The sequence below is a fragment of the Elephantulus edwardii genome, unplaced genomic scaffold (assembly GCF_000299155.1).
Source record: "Elephantulus edwardii isolate Elephantulus edwardi_28Jun2011 unplaced genomic scaffold, EleEdw1.0 scaffold00127, whole genome shotgun sequence".
Taxonomy (NCBI): domain Eukaryota; kingdom Metazoa; phylum Chordata; class Mammalia; order Macroscelidea; family Macroscelididae; genus Elephantulus; species Elephantulus edwardii.
In genome coordinates this window covers 169,669-195,918 of record NW_006399877.1, presented here as the reverse complement: position 1 = coordinate 195,918, position 26,250 = coordinate 169,669, and the positions used below count along the sequence as shown (strand labels likewise).

Here is a 26,250-nt window from a genome sequence, read left to right as displayed (position 1 = left end):
CTGTCTGAGTAGGGGACAGGGTCACTGGTGGAGGGCCACTGAGGGAGGGAAGGGCTTTGGCGCCCTTTGCAGCCTGCCTTGAGGCCGGCCCTGGAGAGCCCCTAACTTGGAATGGGTTAACCCCGTGTACAACAGCTCTGAGCCCTGCTCTATCTTGAGCCAATTTCATTGTCTCCCACACACCTGCTCCCATTACCCCAGTCACTGAGTCAAGCCGTCTCCTCCAGGTCTTCCTCTCTTGCACTATGCCTCCACTTTTCCAAGCATGAGGTCCTTCTCCCCTTGGAGAAGGTCCCTGCTGGCAACATGCCCACAGTATGTCAGACAAAGCTTCAAAATGCTTGCTGCCAAGGAACAGCCTGGTTTCACCCTCTCCTGGTCAGATCTGTTTGCTCTCTTAGAAGTCCATGGTATATTCAATACACTTCTCCAGGACCTCAACTCAAAGGTATCAATTCTTCTATCATCCTTAGTCATTGTCCTGATGCATAAATTGCAAAATCTATGACCTGGATCAGGCACACCTTAGTCTCTAGACTGACATCATTGCTCTTTGGTACTCTGGGAAGGTCCCTGATAGCGGATTTTCCTAATGCAACTCAGACAAACTTGCACAACATTTCTTAACCTGAAAGAACTGAAGAACAAATTTGAGCCTCGAGTTGCAATACTTAAGGATATTGTGGGAAGATTGTTGAATGACCCAGGAAGCATCAAAATAAAATGAAAGGAATACATAGTCACTACACTGAAAAGAATTGGCTGACACAGAAGAATTTCCTGAAACAACATAAGATCAAGAACCAATGGTGATGAAGGAGGAAGTTCAAGCTGCTCTGAAGGAATTGGGGGGGGGAAAAGGCCCCAGGAATTGACGGTAGATCAACTGATGTATTTGAATAAATAGATGCTGGATGCACTTACCATGTTGTGCTAAGAAATCTGGAGGACAACCACCTAGCTAACCGACTGGAAGAGACCATATTTATTCCCATTCAAAAAAAAGGTGATAGAACAGTGTGGAAAATTATCCAACAATATCACATGCAAGCAAGATTCTGCTGAAGATTATCCAAAAATGACTGGAATAGCACATCAACAGAAAACTGCCAGATGCATAGGCTGGGTTTGGAAGAGGCACTAGGGATAGTACAGCCAATGTCTGATGGATCTTGGCTGCAAGCAGAGAGTACCCGAGGAACGACTGTGTTTCAATGACTACGCAGAGCCATTTAGCTGACTGTGTGGATCACAATAAACCATGTCTGTGTGTTGAAGGAAGGATTTAATTGATGTGACCCCCCCCTCGCCCAGCCCATTTACAGGAACACAACAAGTGAAGAGGCAGGGATGCTCTACGCTGGGGCCAAGATGGGGAGGACGCAGGGCCCCACTTGGGTCTCAACAGCATCCGAAAGGTGGCCTTGCCAGCAGCGGAGCAGGAGCACCCCACGACCATCACAATCCAGGAGGGGGGTGAAGACGGCAGAGGGGTCCTGGGAAAGGCCCAGGGCAGGCCGAGCTGGGCCCCTGTGGAGAGAGCGCTGGGTGTGTTTGGACACTTGGTTCCCCTTGAGCCCTAAGTGGTGGGTCCTGTCCCACCTTCTGCCTCTCTTTCCCTGTTTGCAGCACCCAGAGGTGTAGCCTGGCACACCGCACTGCTAGCCCCAGGCTCCCTTTCTCTGGCGGTTGGAATGCACCAGCAGCTCCCCCAGTGCAGTTTACAGCCTCCCTGGCGGAGGGCCTGATGGGTCAGAACTCCCCAGGCAGTGAGTTTGAGTGTGGAGGACAGTCTGCTGCCTGGCCGGTGTAGTGGGCGGCGGCGAGAGGGAGGGGCTGGGGCCTGGGGGGAGCCTGGCAGCACAGGATCTGCCCCCCTCCGGGGAGAAGCTAACACCTTCCATTCCAGGGGGTCCTAACAGGGAGGTTTCCACAACCACATACAGGAAGTGGGGGAGCAATGCCAGCAGTTGTCCCCCCAACGACACTCATACATGACAACCACCAAGTGCAGGTTTATCAGGGCCTGGTGGCGGCTACCTCCCCCTCCTCACAGATTGGGGGGTTGTGCTTGGGGAAGGTGAGAAACTAAGATCACCCCAAAACCCCCACTGTCCCCTGGAGGACCCCGCTGTGACCCCGAGTGGGAACCATGAAGCAGGGTGGGGCTACCTTTTCTCCACTAGGTCACAGACCCTCTTCAGGGCAGATACAAAGTGGACTGGGACCTCCTGTGAGGGGACGCCCTGCTGTCTGCACAGCAAGACCCAGACTGACAGAAGAGAGGGGGCTGGGGCACCAGGGAGGGTGGCCAGGGAGCAGGAGGGAGGGGCATGGACGGGCTCAGTTGTGAGTCTGGGCTCTTTTGGGAAGTAGATGTCCAGCCCTGTTGTTAAGGACATCAAATTACGATGCCTCAGCGAGGCCTATCCAACAGAATGCAGGGCGGCTCTCTCCTGCACCATCCCCCCCACCTGACGGGCTCCAGGCCGGTCTTACAGCCACATGTCAGTCTACTGTGAGGATAGTCTTCCTCTCATTTCTGATCCTTCACCCTTCCCAACGCCATGTCCCTCTCCAGAGGCTCAGCCCTCCTGACAGCAGGTTCAAAGCCCATGAGATGAAGTCTCATCATCCTGGCTTCTAAGGTGTACCTGGTTCCTCCAAGACAGACTCATTCATTCTCTCGGGAGTTTATATTCAATACTCTTCAACATCACAGTCAAAGGCATCATTTCTTCTGTCCTCCTTATTCACTATTCAACTTTCACAAGTGTATAAAGCCATGATAAATGCCCTGGCTTGGCTCAGGTGCATCTTAGATTTAAATTGACATCCTTGCATTTTAAAGAGGCTCTTGACAGAAGATGTGCCCAATGCAATACGTCTCCTCTCCTCCAACTGCTGTTTTCGTGGGTATTGATTGTAGATCCAAGTAAAAGGGAATCGTGGACGTCAATTCTTCCCCCGTGTATCAGGGTGCTTCCTATTGACTCGAGGGGGTGTTTTCTTGATCTTGACATGTAACCGGTCCTGAAGGCTGTAGTCTTTGATCTTCTATCTTCCACAGCAAGTGTTTCAAGTCCTCCTCACTTTCTCCAAGTAAAGCTGTGTCTGTCATCTGCATAACCCACGTTGCTGAGTCTTCCTCCAATCCTGGTGCCACATTCTTCTTCGTAAAGCCAGCTTCTCAAATAACATGTTCAGCACACAGATTGATTAGGTTTGGGAAGAGTTGTACTCTGATGCAGGCCTCTCTTGATTTTAATCCACACAGTGTCCTCGTGTGCTTTTTGACTGACTGCTTCTTCGTCCATGTGTAGGTGAAGACCTGCGGTCCCTAGAATCAAGGTGATACCTTGACCCGAGCTCTCAATAGACCTTCTACACGTTTCTCCATATAGAGCAGCGGGAGCAGGTCAGAACTGGTTGCCAGAACCCTGAAACGTCTAGACCCTGAAGGGTCTGTTCAGGGTAATTTGTGCCCACTGGCCACTGAGGAGGGGTCCTGCAGTAAGATAGGTGGCAGCATGTCCCTGCCTGGGGCCTGGCAGGCACTGGGGATGCGGGGACTGGGCAGTGTCTCAGAGAATAGTAAGGCATTGGCCAGGAAGCAGGAAAGAAGACAGAGTCCTACAGGACTGGATTCAAGGGGTCGGCATCGCTCCTCAGCCCACATCCCCTTCCTCAGCCCCTCCCCCTCCAACTGTTTCTTGGGGTCAGGATTGCCTTCACTCCCAGCTGACCCCCCCGCCCCCTCCAGGCAGTAGGAGAGGGGAGGGGAAGTGGGCGGGGAACAGGCACCCCCCTCTGCGTGGCCCCCCACCAAGCCCCCCACCGGAGCTTGGCCCATCACAAGCACCCGGCCACAGCTGGAACCCATTACGCCCCCAGCGCCTCTGGGACCCTGGGCTCACAGTGACCCCTCTGTAAACGCTTGCTATGAGTCAGGCTCACTTGCTTTCCCGTTAGCGGGTGGCGCCGCTGATGCCCAGGGGAGCCGCGCAGGGGGCGCAGGAGGCAGGCGGGGGTGGGCAGAGCCTTCCCGGCTGCGGAGGGCGGGCTCGAGGACGAAGACTTCTGGTCAGTCCATCTCAGTTCCTCTGTGTATAAAATGTATGTCAGAGCCTTCCAGTCTTTTGGTCCTGGATGGACTGCAAAGGCCTCTACATCCAGATGGGAGGGGGCTCTGGGATTGTCCCCCAAATCAGCACCAGGCTGAGCCCTGTCCAGGCCTTCTTGAGAGGATACAGTCCAGCCTTTGCAGCTAGCCCCTCCACAAGGACCAGGGACCCCAGAATTCATGATACCCTTTCTAGATAGGTTTGGGGGCTCCCGAGACCCCCAAACCTCCCGCTCACTTCCAGACCTACCCAGACCTCTCCCTAGAACATGAGCAAATCAGGAGCTGACCAGATTAGGGTGCTAGCAGGAGCCAGGCTTGAAAAGGGGTGCCCAACCTGTCCCCCACTGATCTTCCCACACAACTGTCTGCAGGGACGCCCACACTCACCCCACCAAGTCCCAGTGTAGGGAGCTAGCCGTTGAGGCCACCTTTACCCTCCCCCCTCCTGAGGCCCTGCCTCTCCCCAGCGTCATCTCTAGGGCACTCCCTGTCCCACCTGCTCCCTCACAGTGCAAACAAGCTGGGACACCTGCTGTTCCTGTGGGGGAAGTGAGGGTCTAGGTGCGGAGCTGGGTACCCTATGCTGCCTTAATCCACCCCCCAGGACCAGCCACATGGGGGTACGTGATCACATCACAGCTCTACCTGCAGTTACTTGCGAGCCTTGGCCTGGATTTAGCACCTGTGAACAGCACATTCCTGAGAGGAGGGCACTGACCCCCAGGGGACAGACAGGGCCAGAGGACTGGCCAGCCCAGGCCAGTGTTCCCCAGCCCAATCCCCTGAACTCACTCCTCAGAGCAGCCCACTGGAGAGGCTCAGAGCCCTGGGTAGCATCCTCTGCAGAGTCCTTGGCTACCCAGGAGGCTGGTGATGCTGTCAGATGCCAGTGCAGGTCCTACAGGGAGTAATGGGCAGTTGTCCAGGGCACCAGCCCCAGTTTCTCCTGATTGCTGTATTTCAGAGACTTGAGGCCGCGGTCCTAGGTCCCACAGCCAGCAGAGAGGACCGGATGCTGACAGTGTCAGGGGAAGGCCAGCAAGCATCAGCCACTCCAGTCCCTGCCCGCATCCGAGAGATTGTGACCAGCAATCTGGGAGAGGAGCCGTCTGAAGGTGAGGGTCCCCCGCCCTGCCTGGGACTGCCACAGAGGAGCACTGAGGGGTGGTCCCTGCGTCAGGCTGCTTCTGTGTCTGCCTCAGGCAGTCACCAGGCTGCCCTTCTTCCTGTCTCCTGGAATTACACTGTTGTCCTGTCCTGTTGAGTCAGAACCAAGCCATAGATGACCCTCCAGCGGGTTTGCACAGGAGGAGATTGCCCATCTTTCTCCCATGGAACAGCTGGTTTCAAACCTTACGCCTTTGTGTTGGCAGCACATTTCCTTACCACTAGGCCACCAGTTAGAAATAGGAGTAGCATCCACTTCCTAAACAACATGCCTCTGGAAACTCTATGAACTTTGATAAATGTCGATAGTTGTAGAGGGGCTTCAGGCCTTGGGTCATAGGGTCACTATGAGTCATGCTTGAATCAAAGGCAATCAGTACCAACAGGCCACCAGTACTCCCGTAGGTGAGTGAGAATCTTTCAGGGTGCTCCTTGGGCACACCGGCTTTTGGGGTGCTGTGCCCGCTCAGTACTGCAGGCACGCCTGAAGAAACATCCTAACCCTCACCTCTCTTCCCTGGCACCTGGACTTGGGCTCAGGCCCTGTTATGTGGCTACCTGGGCAGTTCACGCTGGAAACCTGTGTCATACCCACACCCATGGGGTCCTTGGGCCTGCTTTATGACAGAGAGGGTTCTCCCAGCTTCTAAAGGACCCCGCTGCTTGCTGTGTGAAGGAAAAACAAATGCCACCGCATATGTAGAAAAGTAACTACCGGATTAAGGTGGGCACCCCGAAACCCTGACGTCCCAGCCTCATGAGGGGTTCTCTGTGTCCGGGTGGGCACTCTGAAACCCTGACGTCCCAGCCTCATGAGGGGACACTCTGTGTCCGGGTGGGCACCTGCAGTAGGTAATTGATGCAGGACAGAGCCTGGACACAGGTGTGCATTTGGGTTAAAAAAAAACACACACACACAAACCACTGAGGGCAGAAGCGTGCAGTGAGCATCCAGGGCTGTAACTTTTATGGTCATCCATCCCTCAGAGCAAGTCTAAACTGAAACGGAAGCAAATTGAAATGGAACATGCCTTTTAGAACCAAAATGCAACCTTGGGTTTATCCTACCTCAATGTCAAAGCCATCTCAAGACTAGATGTGATACCTTGAGCATAAGTGACAGAACACCAGGTGATCTGAGGAAGACATCAAGGGCATCATCTGTGAAAAAAGAAAAAGGTCATTGTAACGACAAGAAAAGAGAGAAGACCGGACTTACAGTCGGAAGAGACTCTGAAACTGGCTCTTAAACGTAGAGAAGCCAAAGTGAAAGGAAGAAATGGCACAAGAGAGATGAAGAGGTGATTCCAAAAGACAGTTGAAGAAGACAAAGCAAAGTAAAATAATGAAATATGCAAAGACTTAAAGTATAAAAATTAAACAAAAAGCATGCCCACCATTTCTCAAGCTGAAAAAACTCAAGGAAAAAAAATTCAAACCTCACATTACAATAGTGAAGGATTATATGGGCAAATTATCAAAAGAAGATGGGAGTTATACACAGAACCACTGTACCAAAAAGAATTGATTGGCACTGAACAAGTTTAAGAAGGGCATCAAGTGGCAAACAATGCATGAATGTTCAAAATGCCTAGCTCTAAGAGAGATGCAAATTAGAACAACTATGAGATATCATCTCACCCCAGTAAGAAACAGTCTTCCAAGTTTTCTGAAAAACCTACAACCAGGAGAGGATAAAATAGATGAATGGGAACTTCTAAGAATCAAATCTCTATGCACATCCAAAAACTTCTCCTACAGGGTGAAAAGCAAAGCCACAAACTGGGAAAAAGTATTTGGTAATGACATGTCTGATAAGGGACTTATATCTAGAGTTTATAAAATACTCAAGCACCACAACAAGATAAAGGTAAATAACTCAGTCACAAAACGGACACAGGATATGAACAGACACTTCACCAAAGAAGACATTCAGATGGCGAGCAAACACATGAAGAAATATTCAAAATCCCTAGCTCTAAGAGAGATGCAAATCAAAACAACTATGAGATATCATCTCTCCCCAGTAAGAACAGCAAAATTCAACAGAGCAGCAAACTACAAATGTTGGCGAGGTTGTGGAGAAACTGGAACCTTTATTCACTGTTGGTGGGAATGTAAAGTGGTGAAAACACTGTGAAAGGTGGTGTGGTGCTTTCTCAAAAAGATGCAAATAGAAATACCATTTGATCCAGCAACTCCACTACTGGGAATATACCCCAAAGAGACCATAACTGACATCCAAGCAGATATATGCACAACCATGTTTATTGCTGTTTTGTTCACAATAGCAGAGTCGAAAATATCCCAAGTGTCCATCAACAAACGAATGGATAGAGAAGCTTTGGTATATTCACACAATGGAATGTTATAGAGCACTGAAAAACAAAGAACTCATAAAATATTATACAAATGGGTGACCATGGAGGACATTATGCTGAGTGAAATATCTCAGTCACAAAAAGGCAAATACTGCATAATGCCACTGTTATAAAACAGGACTGACATGAGGGTTGGGGGGAAACGAAGAAAAGAGGAGATAAATAATGTACACGACACTGAAACAGATGAAGGAGAGGACTGTATAAAAGGAACATATGAGTAGGTATTATTGGCATGACAAGAGTCCAGAATAAGAGCTGCATAGTAAAGTGGTAGGGGAGAGGGAGGGACTGTACAACAACGAAAGAACTGGAGGGTGGGGAGGGAGGGAAATGTGCAACAACGAATGAATGGAAATCCAAGTTCTCTATAAACTTTCATTAAAATCTCAATAAAAAACCAAGAAGGGCATTGGGGGGGGGGTGATCATAGAGTCTCGCAATTTGATGGGTGGAGGATGGGTTGGGTCAAGGAAGTGGGAACGATCTGGTGTGAAAAACAACAATGTATACGAACTTTGAACCAAACCAATATAAAATAAAAATTTTATTTAAAATAAAGGGCATCAGGACTATATCCTTTCTCCATACATATTCAATATGTACAGCAGAAAGTTGAGAAGCTGGACTAAATGCAGAAGAACATGACGTCAGGATTGGAGAAGGACTCATCTACAAGCTGCCTTATGCAGGTAATACCACCTTGCTTGCAGAAAGCAAAGACTCAAAGCATGTACTACAGAACAGAAGATTAAGGACTACAGCCTCCAGTGTGGACTATACCTTAACAGCAATAAAACACTGGACAAACAGGCCAGTTCATGAGAGATAAAGGTTGAAGTTGTCGACAATTTCATTTTACTTAGATCTACAATCAGCACCTGTGGTAACGGCAGTCAAGAAATCAAAAGGCTTGTTGCATCGGGGAAATCTGTTGTTATGGGCCTCTTTAAAGTGTTGAGGAGCAAAGATATCGGTTTAAACACCACGGTGCGCCTCATCTAAGTCATGGTATTCAATTGCTTTCCGTGCAGCTGAAGGTTGAACAGCGAATAAGGAAGACTAAAGCAGAAGAAACGATGCCTCCAAATCGTGGTGTTGGTGAAGAGTGCTGACTTTTCTATGGACTGTAGAGAACTAAGAAATCCAGCTTGGAGAAGTGCAACCAGGATGCTTTATAGGCGAGGAGGTAACATTTCATCTCGTGCACTTCGGTCATGTTGGTAGGAGGGGCCAGGCTGTGGGAAAGGGCATCAGGCTTGGAAGGTGGAGATGCAGAGGGGGAGAGGAAGACCCTCAACAAGATGGATTGATGCCGTGGCTGCCACACTGGACTTGAGCACAACAGAGATTGTGAGACCTGCCAAGTATTGGACCACGTTTAGATCTGCTGTGTATAGAGCTGCTACGAGTCAGAACCAACCCGGGGCACCAAGCATCGACCTTCACGGAAGCCTTCCTGTGGAGACACTGTAGGATTCTCACCTGCCAGCTTTTGGTTAGCAGCCTTAAGCACAGTGCCACCAGAGCACCTCTGAGGTCTAAGGACACTGACAGATAGAGGAGCCATAGACGTCCCCTGGCAGAAGTCAAGCCCAGTGCATCAAGGTGCCCCCCACCCTGGCATCCTAGGGTTTCCCAGTCTAAATGGTCAGCCTACCCAGAGAGTGAGAGCGGATGGCAGTCCACCTCCCAGCAGGGGGCAGGTTCCATGGCTGGGGGCCAGACTCTGACCCTGCCGGCACCCGCTGACCCAGGGCACCCTGCCGGCACCCGCTGACCCAGGACACCCTGCCTGCAGGAGTGCCAGAGCTCCCTACCCCTGGGACCCGTGTGCAGGAGGAGAACGAGCTTCTGCTGGAGGAGTTGACCCGGCTGGAGGGGCTGCTGGCCCAAGCGGGCACAGAGAGGGAAGAGCTGACCAGCAGGCACCACGCAGTCAGCAAGAAGGTGAGTGTGAGGATGGCCTGGGGCCGGCACGCAGGATGGGGAGGCACCTCTGGGCACAAGCAGGAGCCTTGGCCATTGAGTCAATCCTGGCTCTTGATGACCCTCTGTTGGTCAAGGCTGCAAATCTTTCAGCATAATCAGCTTTCTCATTTTGGTTGCCTGATGGGTTTGACCTGGCAACCTTTCATATAGAAGTCCAACTCGCAATGTGTCCACCATCAGGATCCCCAAGCCCTGGGGCTGCAGGCAGGGCAACTGAGGGCCAGTGTGGAAGGTCAAGTGAAAGGCTCCTTCAGGTCTTTGTTGTCCCCCACCCAACTCAGCGCCAAAGTAGCTGGGAGCCCTGTGGGCCGCTCAGTGCTAGTGCCAAGCCCAGTGTCGAGCAGTGTCCACCCCACTGAAGGCGGGGGGTCCAACAGGGGGGAAGCGGCTCTATTCTGGGAGAAATAGACTCCCCTAGCTCTCATCTGAGACTGAAGGACCAAGGGCTTACACCCTGTCCTGGTACATCCCTGGGAGACTTTAGTGCCATCCACATGTCAGGAGGCAGCAGCCGGAACTCTATTTGATCTTAAAGTGTGGTCAGGGAAACTGAGGCAGAAAAGTAGAGAATGTGGTTAGACCATAACTTCTTCACTGTGTCAGCCAGGGACCAGGTCAGTGGCGAGCATGGAGGAGGGGCCTGACCCACATTCCCCTATGCTTCCTTTGGAGGCCACCTGCCTTCTGAGTGGCAGGTTTGCAGGCCCATTTTCCAGATGAGGAAACAGGCTTAGGGACAAGGCCTATGCTGTCACTGCTATGGCCGGGCCTGAGCCAATCAGTCTCCATAAGCACCACAGGAGGACCCCATCTAATAGGGGTCAGAGAGTCCTCACTCAGGGTCCCTCCCCCTCATACTGTGGGGAGTACCTGGGGTCTGTTCACAAGCTAACTCCATACAGTGCCCTACTCATTCTCTGAACCCACCCAGCCTGTATGTGCCGATCCTGTCAACCTTGCTCCACTGCAGTACGCTGGCTCATACCCCAGCCAGGGCATGCAGGTACCCCTCTGCCTCCGTCCACCCCATCTGGAAGGAGACAGGGCACCCCAGGAAGGCAAGTTCTGGGAAAAAATTAGGTGAGGCCGACAGGCAGAGGGTATGCCTTCCACATTCTGATCTCTGGCTCCTCCTGGTCAGGCCTGAGGTTTTACAAGACCTTGAAACACAAACCCCCAAGGCTGGCCAGCACCAGCTCTGCCCTCTGTGCAGACCCAGGGGTCCCGCTCCCTGAGGGGGAGGCAGTCCAGTGAAGGTGAGAGTAGACCCACCCCTGAACTATGGAGGAAGGAGGTGGAAGCTTACTGCCCAGCACTGTGAGGGTCTACATAAAAAAGCTGCAACCCAGAGAGGGGTTCTGCCCTGGTCCCCAGGACCTTGGCTGCAGCTGACATGGTCCCTCAAGACCACGGAGCTGTGCCCAGGACCAGGTCTCTCCAGCCAGCCCCTGCAGCCTCCTTGTAGGGAAGTCCTGTGGTTCCAGAGCCCTGTGATTCATGACACCCCACCTCCATCACACCGCTGAGGGGGCTTGGGGTCTAGACCTGCCCCTCCACAGCCTGCAGTTCGCCCACTTGTGAGGTCCATGAGCCACTTCTGGGGCTACCTGCCTGGAATACTCAGCTGGCTGTACCCTAACAGCAGTCCCTCCCTCCTCCTGGCTCAGCCCAGTGTCCCTCGGCCATTTCTGCTATCCTATGGCCTGAACTGACACACAGGCAGCCCAGTGCTGTGTGCAGGAGGCCCAGAGCATGTCCACCTCAGCCCTGTGGGCTCATACCTTCTTCAGCTGCAGGCCCGGCTGGAGATGACCAAGGCTCGGCTGCAAAGGTCGGAGCTGGAGCACAGCATGGACCTCGAGGAGGTCCTGGGCCGGCTGGAGGCCGCCGAGCAGAGGTGAGGCGGGTGAAGAAGCCCTGAGGCCAGGATCCCTGTGCAGGGCTATCTGCCCTCTGCACAGGGCCCTCAGTGACAGCCCAGCAGTCACACCTGGCTTCACTGTTCTCCCCTAGAATCTCTGGTCACCACAGCTGGGTGGGGCTGGAGGGGCCAGACAGCTGGGTCTGACAAAGGGTTGTCAGGAGAACCTTGTCCTGCCTTGGTGGCAGCCAACAAGGTCATTGCAGGTGGGCGCTGCTGAGCCTGGAGCTGGGCTGACCAGGCACTACTGCTCACAACTCCAAGCCACTACCTTCAAGTGGACTGGACACCTGAGAACACTGCAGGGTGGAGCAGAGTTTCCGAGGAGGCAGGCAGCCACATCTACTGCCCAAAGAATGGCTATTGATGGGAGGTGCCGTCCAGTCAGAACTGACCCACAGTTGACCCTCCTGCGGGGTTGCAGAGGTAGTAAATTACGTGTGAGAAGGTTACTCAGCCTTCTCTCATGGAGCAGTTAGTGGATCCGAACTGCATGCCTTTGGGGCTATAGGGCAGCTTCTTGCTACTTGGCCACCAGAGCTCCCTCGCAGAGTGACTGCTGGCTTCAAACAGTCCAGCTTTGGGTTAGCCGTCAAATGCTTCAGCCACAGTCCTCCCAGAACTAACTCCAGGCTTGGGCTGAGGCTTGCCTGTGGTGTCCACCTGCCCACTGCCCTGCTGCCACAATCTGTCCTGTCCAGGAGCACCGGTCTGACACAGGTGAACACACTCCTGCGTGGACAGCTGGAGCACATGAAGAAGGCCAATGACACGCTGGCGGAGGAGCTGGCCAGGACGGCAGGCAGTGCCCTGCGCCTGAGGGCCGAGTTGCACCTCCGGGAGGCATGGCGGCCCAACAGAGAGGTGATCGCGCCCACTGCACACACTCGCAGCAGGGCCTTGCTCGATGAGGGGAGGGGGGTTGTCTTCAGAAGCTTCTCCCCAGGGTGGGGCCAGGGGCACAGCACAGCCAGCGAGCTGCAGCAATCTGTGGAAGGACAATCGACCCCTGGATCCCCACCCTCTTCAGAGAGAGGTCAATGGGAGAAGTGGACGGGACCTAGGACGTGACATAGGGGCCAGGCGTAGTTCTGCGGCAATCATCTTTGATGCTTAGGGAAGGTGGTCCTTGGGCAGATAGGGACAGACCGAAGAATTGGAGCCCCTTGGAGAAGACTCACGGTCACCCAGAGCCCCGGCCAGGACCAGTCTTCTGGACCACACTTCCTGAGACCCTAGGCTAGCAGGGTCAAGGCACAGTGCTCTGGGGTCAGCCCCTGGACCTTCATTAAAGGGTATCTGGACAGCTAGTCCTTCCGGCCCCTGTGGCCTCTGCAGATGTGGAAAGTGAGAAAGGGCCCAGGTGGTGGTCACCTGGCCACACCTGATGCTGTATCCTACAAAGAGCTACCCCCATAAGCACCCCCAAAAGAGTCACAGGCAGCAGCCCAGGCCAACCTGGGCCCAGGGGGTGTCCTGAGGCAAAAGTGTCATGTGGGAGGGGCTCAGCCCCCACACCCATCTCCTGCAGCTGTTGTGGCTTCCTGCTGTGGTAGAGTAGCCCCACCACCCTTTGAGGACAGGGAAGACCATAGACAACTGGGACGTGAGAATTAACCTCTCACAGGGGACTTTGGGCAGCGGCCGGGAGATATTTGTGGTAGGTTACGGCCCAGGGGTGGTGTCAGGTCATCTTGACACAATTGGACTAATGATATGTGACAAGGAGAGGACCCCACGTCCAATCAGTGTCCACATGGTTCATTATCTCACCCTTGTCCTTGGCATGTGTCCTCGCTGGCTGGCACTTGTTCTCTCATGGCCCCTGAGCTGGCCCTCTGCTGTTGCTGAGAAGCCTGCAGCCCCATGTCTCGGTTCTGACCCTCGCCAGGGTGACTTGCTCCTGTCCTGCTCTGGCCTTCCACCTAGAGTGTGGCCACGCTCTCGTTACCTCACTCTCTTTAGGACCCACTGGGCTTCTGAAGCCTCCCTCTCACTGTTTCCAGGAAGAGGCTGCTGTCTCTGAATCTGTCTGCACTCCAATTAGACGTATGTTGGCCATTCTTATGCTGTCCTCCCTACCTCTAACCTGCTGTGTTTGTTTCTTTTTGTCACTCTAAACTATATTCTAATTTGTTTTCAAACTTAATTCCTTTTCATTGGTTTTCTCTTCTGGTGTCTGATCTCTGTTACACGTATAACTAAGTTTAAATCCCAAATACAGCTTTAGTCAATGAGAGTTCTGTTTTATTTCTTTCCAAATGTCCAACTCTATGCATATCCTCAAATCTGTGTTGCTGAAGCACCTTTTTAAGCTACTTGGTGGTCCAGCGTCCTGTGTGTGACGACTCCAGGGTCTGACGCTTTCGGTCCTGCTGCACTCGAACTCAGTGCCATGTCTTCTTGTGTCTCCGGGGAATTTTAAGTCAGGAGCTGAAAGTTCCTTGGAACTTTGTGAAGAAACTGCTTTGAAAGCTGGAATGAATGTGGAATCTTCCAGAAAGGATTTTCTCTTGCTTCTGACAGGTGCCAGGTTGCTCTACCAGTCCCTGGGGCCACCCACAAGTCTAGTTCCAGATTTTTCCAGAGTGCTCAGAGAACACCCAGATTGTGTGAAATGCGGTTACAACTGCATGATGGTGAACTTGTGATTACAAATCCACAGAGAAAATTGTTTTTCTTTTTGCCCTTCTGCTCAGTTTCAATGAGGCAGGCAGTTTTGTTTTTGTTTTTGAGTGGGGCGGGGGATGGCGGGGGTTTGCATGTCCAGTTTGCAGTTTGTCAAGAAGTTGCCAAAGTTTCCCTTGAGCCTTGACTTCACCCGTTCCAGGTCTGAGTGTCCTTATGTCTCATCACCCCATCTTTGGATTTGAGAGGTTACTGAGAACAGTCTCAAAAACCTCCAGAGCAGCCTGTCACTGAGTTGGAACCGACTTGTAAGTGATGGTGCAGCATGTTTCCCAGAGGCTGTAAATCACGTGGAAGGAGCTGCCCATCTCTCTCACTCGGAGCCCCTGCGGTGTGAGCCAGCAGAGCTCCCTCGTGTGGGCAGTTTCTCCCAACTTGCTCTTCTCCTTGTGCAGGTCAGTTCAGACATTTGGTCCTCATATTACCACGTGCTTCTTGGACGTCACGATGGGGCTTACAGTAGGAGCACAGCTTGAGAGTTTGTAGAAGCCTGGGCACAGACAGAAGGCAAACACCCTAAGGAAGGGAGTCAGTGGTGGGGGCTGGCTGTGGAGGGATGGGATCAGCACAGAGGTAGTCACATGAGTCCTGAAAAATAAGGTCTTCCTGAAGAGCCACAGGAGGGCCCCTGGAGGAAGTAGGCCTGGCACCACCCCGGAGAGGGTGGGAGGAGGGGGAGAGCACTGAGTGTGGACACCTGTGGGGTCTTTGGAGGTGAATGTGCTGGAGACACTGGGGTGCAGTGGACAGGCAGGGGGTGTGGAGACTCAGGATCAATCCTTCTGGGATATAGCTTAGTTCTCTACAAGGATGGATACCCTTGGTGTCCCACCTGCTGGCTTCATGAGCTCAGCTCAGCAGGACCTCCATGCCTCCATCACTGTCCCGGTCTACTCTGCCTTGTCTCTGTGGGAAGCTCCCATCTCCATCACCACCCTACTCCTCTCTGCCTTGTGTCCATGGACAGCCCCTATCTGTCCTGGTACACTGAGGGCTCTGAATGATGAAAACTCCAAGCTCCCCTCAGCACCTGCAAATCTCCACACCTGAACACTCACCCAGCATGTCTAGACTCAGAGAAACCTCTCTGATTACTGCACAGAGGGACTTCCTTCCCGGCTGTAGAGCAGAGTGTCTCGTGTCACAGTGAAGAGACCAGCAGAGGAGGCCCCAGGACTGGGGGGATAATAGCTTGTGAGCACTGCATCAGCACCCACTCCATGTGACCTCTGCTAGTACACAGGTGCTGTGTGGCCCCTGAGAGATGGGAGTTCTCTCCTGGGCTGCAACGTTGCTGAGGTTTAGTGTGGGGAACTAAGGTAGTGGGGTGAGGTAGGGGAGGAGGACAGCTGGTGGGTGGTGCAGGGCCTTGGTAGCAGCTCAGGGAGCCTGCCCAGCTTGGAGGCTGGAAGAGACCTGGGCAGGCACAAGAAAGGGTGTGCAGGGCTCAATAACTTGTAGTGCCTAGGACTCTAATCTGAAGTGGACACTATTTGCTGTCCAGGCCAGGAGGACATACCCTAGGGAGTCCCAGAAACTATTACTCCTGCAGAAACAGGCCACCACGCTCCAGGCACACCTGGCAGATCTCCGAGTCACCACTGAGAGGTGAGTGCCAGGCACCTGCCTGAGGGAAGGTGACAAAGGAGGAAGAGTCCCAGTGGGTGTGACAGAGGGAAAGGTTCCTCCCACCCCAGCAATCCTGCCCCAGGTCAGTGGGCATCGTAGAAGAGGGAGGAGGCCTTGGGTAAGAAGGTAAAGGGCAGAGCCAGGTATGTGTAGGCAGTAAGGATGGGAAGACTACAGCAAAGGCCATCAGGGACCAGGGCCATGTGGGGTCCCCCTGAGGTTGAGGGTCCCCATGCAGCAGGGCAGGAGCAGGACTGACGAGTGGGATGGTGTCTCCTCATTTGGCTTCGAGTCCATCCTGGCATCCGTGATGCCCAGCCTCAGCTTTGAATGAGACTCCGTTTCCCCAGGGCTCTGACAGATATGCGGGCAGACGTGACCAGGACGGCTCGGCGGCTGCACACGGCCTGCCTGAACCTGGACTCTAACCTGCAGCTGTCAGGTCATGCTTCAGCCAGCAGCCTGGAGCAGCAGCTTCAGGACAAGGTTCGGGAGATGCTGGCACTGCAGGGCTGCTGGGATGCTGAGAAGGTGGCCCTGCAGGCCAGGTGGGTCCCCCCCATAGCTGGGACAAGTGTGGTGCCCCTCCTCCCTATCTGCTGGGCCCACCATATCCATTGCATCCACGTCACCTCTGGGGACCCTTTCCAACTTCAGCCAGCAAACGGACATCTCATGACACAGCAAATGGCTCACCTTCATTTTCCTTGTGACATGACAATCCCTGGGGGTGAAAAGTTAGGGTCCCTAACATAAGGGGGTTTCTAACTGGAAGGCCAGCAGTTCAAATCCACCATCACTCCACATGAACGAGGTGAGTCGTGTCCTCCCGTAAAGACTCCAGCCTCCAGACCACGATGGAGGAGCTGCAGGTCACAGGGACTTGCTGGCTGCAGGCTGGGCTGTGCTGGATTTTCCAGACACAATAGTGAGCACATGCTTGGTCCCAGAAAAGAATTTCCAGGTTGCAAAACAGGAATGTTTCCAGGTGCCCTTGCTGTCTTAATGGAACTCGAGTGGGACATGGTTAAAGCACTTGGTTAATAACTGAATGGTTGGTGGTTCAAGCCCATTGGCTGATCCACTGAAGAATGGTAGAGCTTTCACCTTGGGAACCATGTGGAACAGTTCTGTTGGTCCTAGAGTCCTGTGAGATGGACTCGGTGGCAATGGGTAGGCTGAGTCTTTCTTAAGGCCAGTCAGTTAGGGAGCTGAGAGTGGGCAGTGGCCCCATCACGGGCATGAGCTACAGACCCTGCACACAATGGTCAGGGCTGTAGGCTCCCTGGCTACGGCTGAGGCTGCAGTGTCACCTGGGGCTTCACGGCTGGCTCAGCCACAGCCCCCAGATCCTACTGGCCTCATGCTAACACCCCATGCCTACTGTGTAACATGCACCCATCCCCAGAGGAGGGCTGTGAGGACCAGGCAAGTGCCCAGTGGCTCCATGCACCTGACAGAAGACTCTGGGTCACAGTGGGATCTGGGGACCCTAGAGAAGAAAAAAAACCTGGGCAATGAGGTTCATTCAGTGTGTCAGACAGAAGGTGAGGGACCAGCAGAGGCAGCTGTGGGGTCTAGTATCCTATCTGCTGTGCCCTGGGCCACCATCAATGAGGTGGGAGCTTCGCGGCAGGGCCATGGGGGCCTTGAGCGTGGGACTCCGTCAGCGTTTTGTTCCTGAAAGGTTCTGCAGCAGGGAAGGTGTCTGACCAGACTAGGACAGAGGCCATCTGGGCAGGGGTGTAGAGGACGGCTGACCGGCATGACACAGCAATGTACCCCGATGGGCTCGGCACTCTGCTGACCCCTTGCCATCCACTGACATCTCCAGACTCTCAGAACAGACCTTGAGAGTGGAGCAGCTCACGCAGCAGGATGCCAAGAGGGAGGGGGCCATCCAAGCCCTCACAGCAGAGGTGCAGAGATTGGTATGTGGGCCAGGGCTTCCCTAACCCCAACCCCAACCTCCACCCCTACTCTAACCCAATCCCATCTACTGAGGAATCTCCTGGCTGCAGGATTCCTAGTGAGGGGGTGGCCACCAGTGGTGGGTGAGCTGAGGGACCAAGTGGACACCCCTCAGCATGTGCTGGACAGCACCACCAAGGTGCCCCACTCTCCAGACTCTGAGACTTGAGGTGATTTCAAAGGGAGGGGTGAAAGAACCAGGGCTTGTAGAGGGGCAGTAACAGGTCTTCATGGCCTGGTGTTCAGCCACTGGGATCCTGTCACCATCAGTAAAAGATGCCCAAAGGTCTTGAGGCCCTTGGCTCTGGCTGGAAGGTCTCACTTAGTCACTGCCCCATCCGACTTTGCCCTCTGTTCTTTTCTCTGTGCCCTGAAGGTGGCCCAGGCAGACTTGGGATGTCCAGAGCTGGCACGGAGCAGCAGCCCAGAAGGCTATGTGGCACTGGGCAGATCAAGGAGCCCCCTCCACACTGCATCCCCCCGGCCTTGGGGACTGTCTCCACCCAAGGCTCACTCACTGGGCACGCTAGAACCTGTGCTGCAAGCTGTGAGGACAGCCATCGAGAGAAGGTGGCGACGGGAGCAGGTGGGTGCCACAGCCTGCAGACCCAAGGCCAAGCCACGCAAGGCCCCCAGGGGCTGCCTGAACCCACATCCTGAGGAGAGGCCACCTCAGTCGAGGTCCCAGGGGAACTCACAGTGAGCCCAGGTCCCAGGGAGATATCCACTGAGCCCAGGTACTGGGGAAAAGCTGCAGCAAAAGGGTGCCATGGTAGGGCATCAGGATCCCTGGCCAGCCTCATGCTACCCCTGCCCGCACCCCACAGGAGTTGCACTTGCAGCTGGAGGCCTCCCAGGCAGTGGCGGCCAGGCTCCAGAAGCAGCTGTCTGAATGGGAGCAGGAGCTCCAGGCCTTGCAGGAACAGGCCCAGGACCACGAGGCCCTCCGAGAGCAGCTGGACACTCACAGCCGGGAGGCCCAGAACTGCAGGGCATCAGCTGAGCGCCTGGGGAGGTGAAGGGCGGGGTGGGCTGGGCAGACAGGACCACTCACCTGACCCACCTGGGCTAAACCTGACACTTGTCCCAGATACTGGCCAGGCTCACAGTCCTAAAGCCTGCTGGACTCTTCCCTAACTTGCTGTGCCTGAAGCCGAGCTGGCCTTGAGAGTGCTGTGGGCTCCTGCAAGGCCACCAAAGGAGTGGCCAGGAGGCCAGAGGCCTGGGGAGACACGAGCTCGCCACCTCAGTTTGCCTGGTTCGCTCCCTATGTCCCTGAGCTCTGTGCCCCATGACCTTGGAGAGCCTGGAGACCATGTCCCTGATCACCCTTGGGCTCAATAGGCTTAGATCTTTTGGGCGGTGGGGGATTCTCATGCTTCTACACTGCTGCCCTGCCCCAGGGAAAAGGTGCTCCTGGAGGCAGAGGTGGAGGAGCTGAGAGCACAGGTGGACCTCACAGCTGCAGCAAGGCGTAGACTGGAGGCTGCGAACACAGAGCTGCAGAGGCGCCTGTGGCTGTGCGAGGAGCAGGGCCAAGAGCAGGAGCAGCGGATCCAGCAAGAGCTGGACTCCAGGTAGACATGTCCAGGACGACCTCCCATCCACCATGTGGCCTGGGGCTGTCCACCTGGCCTCCGTATTCTCCCCACCCAGGGGCCACATCCCCAAGCCATGTTAGTCAACTGTGCAGGACCCGGGAGGCCAAGGGGTCCAGACCCCATGCTCTGCCCCCCAAATGAACTGACCAAGGGCCAGAGAGGGGTCTGAGGGCCAGGGCAGTAAGCTTAGAGTGCAGAGACTGTCCATTGCTGGGACACACACGTGTGCCCTCACACACACTCATGAGCACATACACGCACAAACGTCCTCGTCACAGCCATGTCTTCATACTCGGGTAAGTGAACACATGCTGACTTGCGCACCACACGTGAGGATAAATACATGTTCGCATATACTCACACTCCTCACTCACACACCCAATCACACATTACACATTTTTAATTACACATACACACGGTTGTGAACTTTGGTAAATGTACTCTCACACTCATCCTCAGTGTGGGGCCTGAAAACCCTCATCCTGCCCAGAGGAGGGGTCTTGACTAAGCGTCTCTTCTGCCCAGGCCCAGGGCATTTTTAAGTGCCATCTCTCAGGCTCACCCTCTCTCGACCTCTAGGAAGTCCCTGCTGCCCTGGGAGGAGGAATGAGGTATGGGATCTGGGGTCTTCTTGGTCATCCTGTGGTGACTTCACACCCTCTCACCTCTGACTCTCAGCTATGGTCACCTGGAACAGCTGGAGGGGACAGTCTCTGGGCTCAGACAGGAGCTGGTGTCAGCTCAGGAGGCACTGAGCACTGTGGAGCTGCGGCAGGAAGTGCTGGAGGCTGAAAGCGAGGGTCTGCGCAGCGCCCTGGCCCAGGTGTGTCCCAGTGTCCCACTGTGCCCAGGCCTCCAGAAGGCAAGAGTAAGGGTCTGCACAGTGCCCTGGCCCAGGTGCGCTCCAGTGTCCCACCTCAAGGCCCAGCCTAACCTACCTCACCTCCCCATCCTCTCTCCTCCCTGCCTGCACCTTCAGACCTCCCCCAGCCCCCAGGGTCATCATGGCCCCTCCTGTCCTATCCTCTCTAGTCCTTTGTCCCTCGTCCAGTCCCATCCCTCGCTGCTACTAACCCTCTGCCCTCCCACCTCCCGCTGGTCCCCTCAGTCACTCTGTCCCCTCCTGCCTGGATCTGCATGGCTGAAGTCTGTCCCTTCGTGGGGATCACTGTGGAAACCCTCCCGCCTTGCCCCCACCAACCCCCACTCAGGCTTTGTCTGCCTGAAGGATACCTCTTCAGGATCCTTGAACCTGGAACTCACTTCCAAAGGTGACCTCTTTCCCCTGCCCTCCCCAGGCTGAGTCCAGCAACGCTGATCTGGAACTGCTAGTGGCCCGGCTCAAATCTGAGGGTGTGGATCAAAGGGAATCACTAGCCAAGATGGGCACCCTAATGGAAGGACTGGCTCAGGACAAAGTCGCCCTGAACCACGTGGTCCTCAAGGTGAGCCTAGGTCCCAGGTGGGCTGGTGGACAGGGCAGGGACTGTCCTGAGCCTCTTTCCACCAGCCCAGCTGCAAGCGTCCTATTCCTGGCCTACCTCCTCTCCTCCCTTGCACCCACCCCCACGGTCTTCACTCCAGGACTAAGGCTTACCCTCCCAGGGATGAGGTGGTCTCTAGGCCCTATCCAGGCTCAAGGTCCCCCCCTTCCTGCCTGACTCACATCCTGCCGGTGGCAGCTGGAGCAGGAGCGGGATCACCTGCAGGAGCAGCAGAGGGCACTGGAGCAGGAGCAGGCCAGCACACAGGGGCAGCTGGCAGAGGCCAGGGAGCAGCTGGAGCAGGAGCAGGCTGAGCACAGAAGTCTGCAGCAGGCCTTTAGACACCTGGAGGAGCAGCTGGTACAACTGGAGGAGCAGGCAGCTCAGCTCCGGCAGGAGGGGACACAGCTGCAAGAGCAGGTGGACCAGGTGAGGCATCCACGGGCCAGGCCTTAGGGGAAGACTGGGCAGGGCCATCACCTGACCCCGCACCTGAGTTAGCTGAGTTGTGGTGCTAATTCTCTCAATTTGACAGCAGTGCCCACAGGTTTCAGAATCTGGTAGTGAAGGTAAGCATGGGAGTTTGCAGGAAGCCTCTGTCTGTATCCAGGCCCTGAGGTCTGCCACAGGCCTTGGGTCCAGTGAGCTCAGAACTCGGGCTGCCTCCTGCCACATCTCGGCCCCTCTACCTTTGCCCACAACCAGACTACTGAGCTGGTTACCTGCTCATACATTCAAGCATTTGTTCCAAAACTTTCTATTGATGTAGTTCGTTTCTTAGACAGGCTTGACTTGCTGGATAATACAATGAAAGCTGTTATCTTTTTCCAACCCTGGCCTTGGTCACCCTATGTTGAAGCTCCTTCCCAGCAGAGCCCACACTGTGTCTCAGCTCAAAGCACCTCTCAGATCCCATAGCCCCTGTCACACCTGCAATCTCTCTGATACCTTCAAAGGTATTTGATTTTTATTTTTTTTTCAACACCATATGGCTTTGATAGTTGCTCTAGGTGGGTGTCTTGGTCTTTAGCAGTCTTCAACATTACCAGAAACACAAAGCTCTGCTTTTATGGATTTTTTGGTTTTTTTTTTATATACGTTTTGATTGAGAGTAGAGTAGGAGGATAGTTACCTTTTGTTAGTATTTTGGTGAAGTTGTTCCATTGTCTTCGACTTTCATTGTTGCTCTTAGAAAGACAGCTGTCAGTATTACTGTTGCTCATTTAAAGATAGAATTTCTTTTTAAACTGCTTTTTCAATAATATTTTTTCTTTATCTTTGGTATTCTGAAAAGTAGTAAAGTTACTTTAGTATGGTATATCGGGGTGACTTTTTCAGGTGTTTATTCTTTTGAGAATTTATGACTCAACTTACATCTGTAGCTTGGGAAATCCTTGGCTGTCATCTTTTGAAATCGTCTCTCTTCTCTGCCTTTTGATCGTCATGCCCTTAGATTTTGTTAGTGTCTATTACTGAGTTTTCTATCCCTTTTTCTCTTCAGTCTAAATGTTGTTGTTGTTGTTGTTGTTGTTGTTATTGTTAGGTGCCGGCGAGTCACTTACGACTCATAGCGACCCTATGTACAACAGCCCTAAGCTCTGCTCTGTCCTGTGCCAATTGCACCATCTCTGATACACCCATCCCGATTATCCCAGTCACTGAATCAATCCACCTCATAGAGGGCCTTCCCCTCCTGAGCTGTCCCTCCAACCTCCCAAGCATGTTGTCCCTCTCCAAGGACTGGTCTCTCCTCACAATATGTCCAAAGTATGTTAGATGGAGCCTCAGAATCCTTGCCTCCAAGGAACCGCCCAGTTTGACCCTTTCAGGATGAATCTGTTTTCCTAGCAGTCCATGGTACCCTCAATACTCTTCTCCAGCACCACAGCTCAAAGTCATCAATTCTCCTTCTATCCTCCTTAGTCATTGTCCAACTCTCTGATGCATAACAAGTGATTGCAAAGACCACGGCCTGTAACAGACTCACCTTGGTCTCCAGAGAGACACCATTGCTCTTCAGTACTTTGGAAAGGTCCTTAACAGCAGTCTAAATACAGTATTTTTTTCTACCTTCCAGATCATTCATCTTCTCAAATATTCTAATCTTATTTTGAACCCACCTATTACTTTATTAATCTTGGCTATTGTATTGCTAACTTTTACATTTCTGTTTGGGCTCTTTCTTACCACCTTGATATGTACTGACAATTACTTTGAAGTCCATATTTGATACTTTCAATATTTTAATAACCTGTAGGTCTGTGTCTATTTTCAGTTAACATGTGTGTTTTTGTCATAAAACCTTTATTCTTTATATGCCTGGTGATGTTAATTAAGTGCCAAATGTCATGCAACTTACATTTTTTTAATATTTTGAGAGTCTTCATAAGGCTACTCTTCATGCAGAGAGAATTATCTCTGTTCTGGCAAACAATGAAGGTTGTTGTTGTTGTTGTTGTTGTTATGTGCCGTTGAGTCGCCTGCGACTCATAGCGACCCTATGTACAACAGCCCTAAGCTCTGCTCTGTCCTGTGCCAATTGCACTGTCTCCGACACTCCCATCCCAATTATCCCAGTCACTGAATCAATCCACCTCATAGAGGGCCTTCCTCTCCTGCGCTGTCCCTCTACCCTACCAAGCATGATGTCCCTCTCCAAGGACCGGTCTCTCCTCACAACATGTCCAAAGTATGTTAGACGGAGCCTCAGAATCCTTGCCTCCAAGGAGCCACCCGGTTTAACCCTTTCCAGGACAAATCTGTTTGTTTTCCTAGCAGTCTATGGTATTCTCAATACTCTTCTCCAGCACCACAGCTCAAAGGCATCAGTTCTCCTTCTATCCTCCTTGGTCATTGTCCAACTCTCTGATGCATAACAAGTGATTGTGAAGACCATGGCCTGTATCAAATGCACCTTAGTCTCCAGAGAGATACAATTGCTCTTCAGTACTTTGGAGAGGTCCCTAACAGCAGACTTTCCCATGGCAATGCGCCTTTTAATTTCCTGGCTACTGGTGCCAAGAGTGTTGACTGTGGAGCCAAGCAAACTAAAGCTGTGTACAATCTCAATCTCTTCACCATATATCCTGATGCTGCCAATTGGTCCAGTGGTGAGAATCTTTGTCTTGACATTGAGCCTCAATCCATATTGGAGGCTGCAGTCCTTGACCCTCTGCAGCAGGTGCTTCAGTTCCTCTTCAGTTTCAGCAAGCAGGGTTGTGTCATCTGCATAACACAGATTGTTGATAAATCGTCCACCAATCTTGACCCCACATTTCTCCTCATAGAGCCCAGCCTCCCGGATAATCTGTTCTGCATATAGGTTGAAAAGGTATGGAGATAGGATGCATCCCTGGCATACGACCTTCCCAATTTTGAACCATGCAGTGTTCCCTTGCTCTGGTAGGAGATGATTATCAGAATCCACAAAACGTACATTTACTTGAACTTGACCTTCAGTTTTTGAGAGATACTGTTTCTGACTCAGATCTACTATGAGGTTAAGCCCTTCTGAAACACCAGCTAAGCATGTTTGCTCCTCAAGACATCTCTGTTTTGGTGGCTCTGAACTCCAATTTTTGTACAAACATCAGGGGGAGTCCCTGAGCAGTCTCCTAACTGAAAGATAAGAGGTGCAAGTCCACCTAGAGGCATCACCGAAGAAGGATGTGGTCATCAAGCTCACAAAGATCAGACATTGGAGGTCTGTGAAGCTCAGCTCCACTCTAACATGGGGAGGGTTGATGTGAATTGGACTAGACTGGACGGTGGTTGAATTTTTGAAGGCCGCAATACTGGCTTCTCAGTTTCTCTATAACACTTGTAAATGAAGGAGTGCTTTGAGGTGAAAAGACATTGAATAGTGGGGTCATTGTTCTGTGTTCCCCTCTCTCTGTGACCATTGCTCCTCCTGTCTGGGCTGCCTTTGTGCCTCTGAGGCCCGTACATGCTGCTGTGTTAATAATGTCTTTTATCTGGACGTTGCTCATGTACATGGCCTGGAGCTATCTTGTTTTCCATTACCTTGCACTGGTATTTCCATGCAGTGTCCTGCTGCTTGGATACATCTGGCTCAACAAAACTTACCATTTCAATTGGCCAAGACTCCTTCCTGGGTGTGTTCACTCTGAACTCTTGTCCATCATGGATAAAGGGGTAGATGTTACCTCCAGTGTGAGAATACATGGTGCCCTCTTGAGGTCCAGGGTTTCTAGCACCCGTCATCTGTGTCCATCATCTTCCCACTTTCCTTCCAAGCTGTTTTTGTTCAGCAGCCCTCCTTCTCCTCAGCGGGCCCCTTCTCACCCTCCCACTCACTCTCATTGTCTGCTGCCCCTCTTTTCTCCTCCCACAGGTCACATGCCGGAAACAAGCCCTGGAGGAGCAGCTGGCACAGAGCTTTCAGGACCAGGAAGCCCAAATGAACAGCCTGCAGGAAGCCCTGAGGGAGAAAGAGGCTTTGTCTGAAGAGCTGGCCCAGCTGCTGGCCAAGCAGGAAGTCCTGGAGAGGCACAGCCAGCTCACAGCCAAAGAGGCAGCTGACCTCAGGTACCCCTGGGCCTAGGATCAGGGCTCTGAAACCTGGCCCTTGGAGAACCTGCAGCATAGCAGGGCCAGGTTATATGTGTCTGAGAGTTGAGCAAGTGTGTCCGTGCATGGAAAAAGGGCTGTGCCTTTGAGTAGAGTTAAATCCTCTGGGAGCCTTGGTATGCCTCCTGGAGGGTGTGGTCAAGACCCTTATCAACACTCACACAGTGCTCTAGGGCTCAACTGTACCCTAATTCTTATTTTTTACATATACTTTATTTTATTGTGATTTTAACATAAGTTTACAGAAAAGTTGGATTTTCATTCATTCATTGTTGCACAATTTCCTCCCTCCCCCTCCATTTCTCCTCTGCCAGGCCACTTTGCAATGCACCTCTTATTCCAGATTATTGTCATACATATAATGCCTAATCATATAGTCTTTTTTGTTTTATTGTGTTTTTTTAATTGAAATTTTAATGAAAGTGTACAGATATTTTAGATTTCCATTTATACATTGTTGCATATTTTCCTCCCTGCACACCCCTCCCCCTAGGTCACTTATCTCTTTGAAAAGGAAAAAAAAAAATCTTTCGTTGTTATACAATTCCTCCTCCTCAGTCCACTTAACTATGCAGCTCCTATCCTGGACTCTTTTCTTTAAAATAATGCCTAAACATATATTCTTTTTAAACAGATCTCTCCCTCGTGTGTTTCAATGCAGTATAAATTATTTATCTCCTCTTTTCTTAGGTTCCCCCCA

The 26,250-nt window shown here is 52.6% G+C and overlaps 1 protein-coding gene across 1 annotated transcript in view; it reads left to right on the top strand.

Annotated features, from left to right (window-relative positions):
• Positions 1-4,740: 4,740 nt before the first annotated feature.
• Positions 4,741-26,250, top strand: part of LOC102854313 (putative ciliary rootlet coiled-coil protein-like 3 protein-like) — a 45,977-nt gene continuing 24,467 nt past the window's right edge. The window contains exons 1-15 of the mRNA XM_006893493.1: positions 4,741-4,746; positions 5,091-5,241; positions 9,476-9,624; positions 11,457-11,563; positions 12,289-12,451; positions 15,780-15,883; positions 16,255-16,452; positions 17,739-17,835; positions 18,252-18,461; positions 18,703-18,890; positions 19,279-19,452; positions 20,155-20,299; positions 20,775-20,921; positions 21,159-21,389; positions 25,315-25,508. Coding sequence (XP_006893555.1) covers positions 4,741-4,746; positions 5,091-5,241; positions 9,476-9,624; positions 11,457-11,563; positions 12,289-12,451; positions 15,780-15,883; positions 16,255-16,452; positions 17,739-17,835; positions 18,252-18,461; positions 18,703-18,890; positions 19,279-19,452; positions 20,155-20,299; positions 20,775-20,921; positions 21,159-21,389; positions 25,315-25,508 — 2,264 coding nt within the window. The remainder of the gene's footprint in view (positions 4,747-5,090; positions 5,242-9,475; positions 9,625-11,456; positions 11,564-12,288; positions 12,452-15,779; positions 15,884-16,254; positions 16,453-17,738; positions 17,836-18,251; positions 18,462-18,702; positions 18,891-19,278; positions 19,453-20,154; positions 20,300-20,774; positions 20,922-21,158; positions 21,390-25,314; positions 25,509-26,250) is intronic.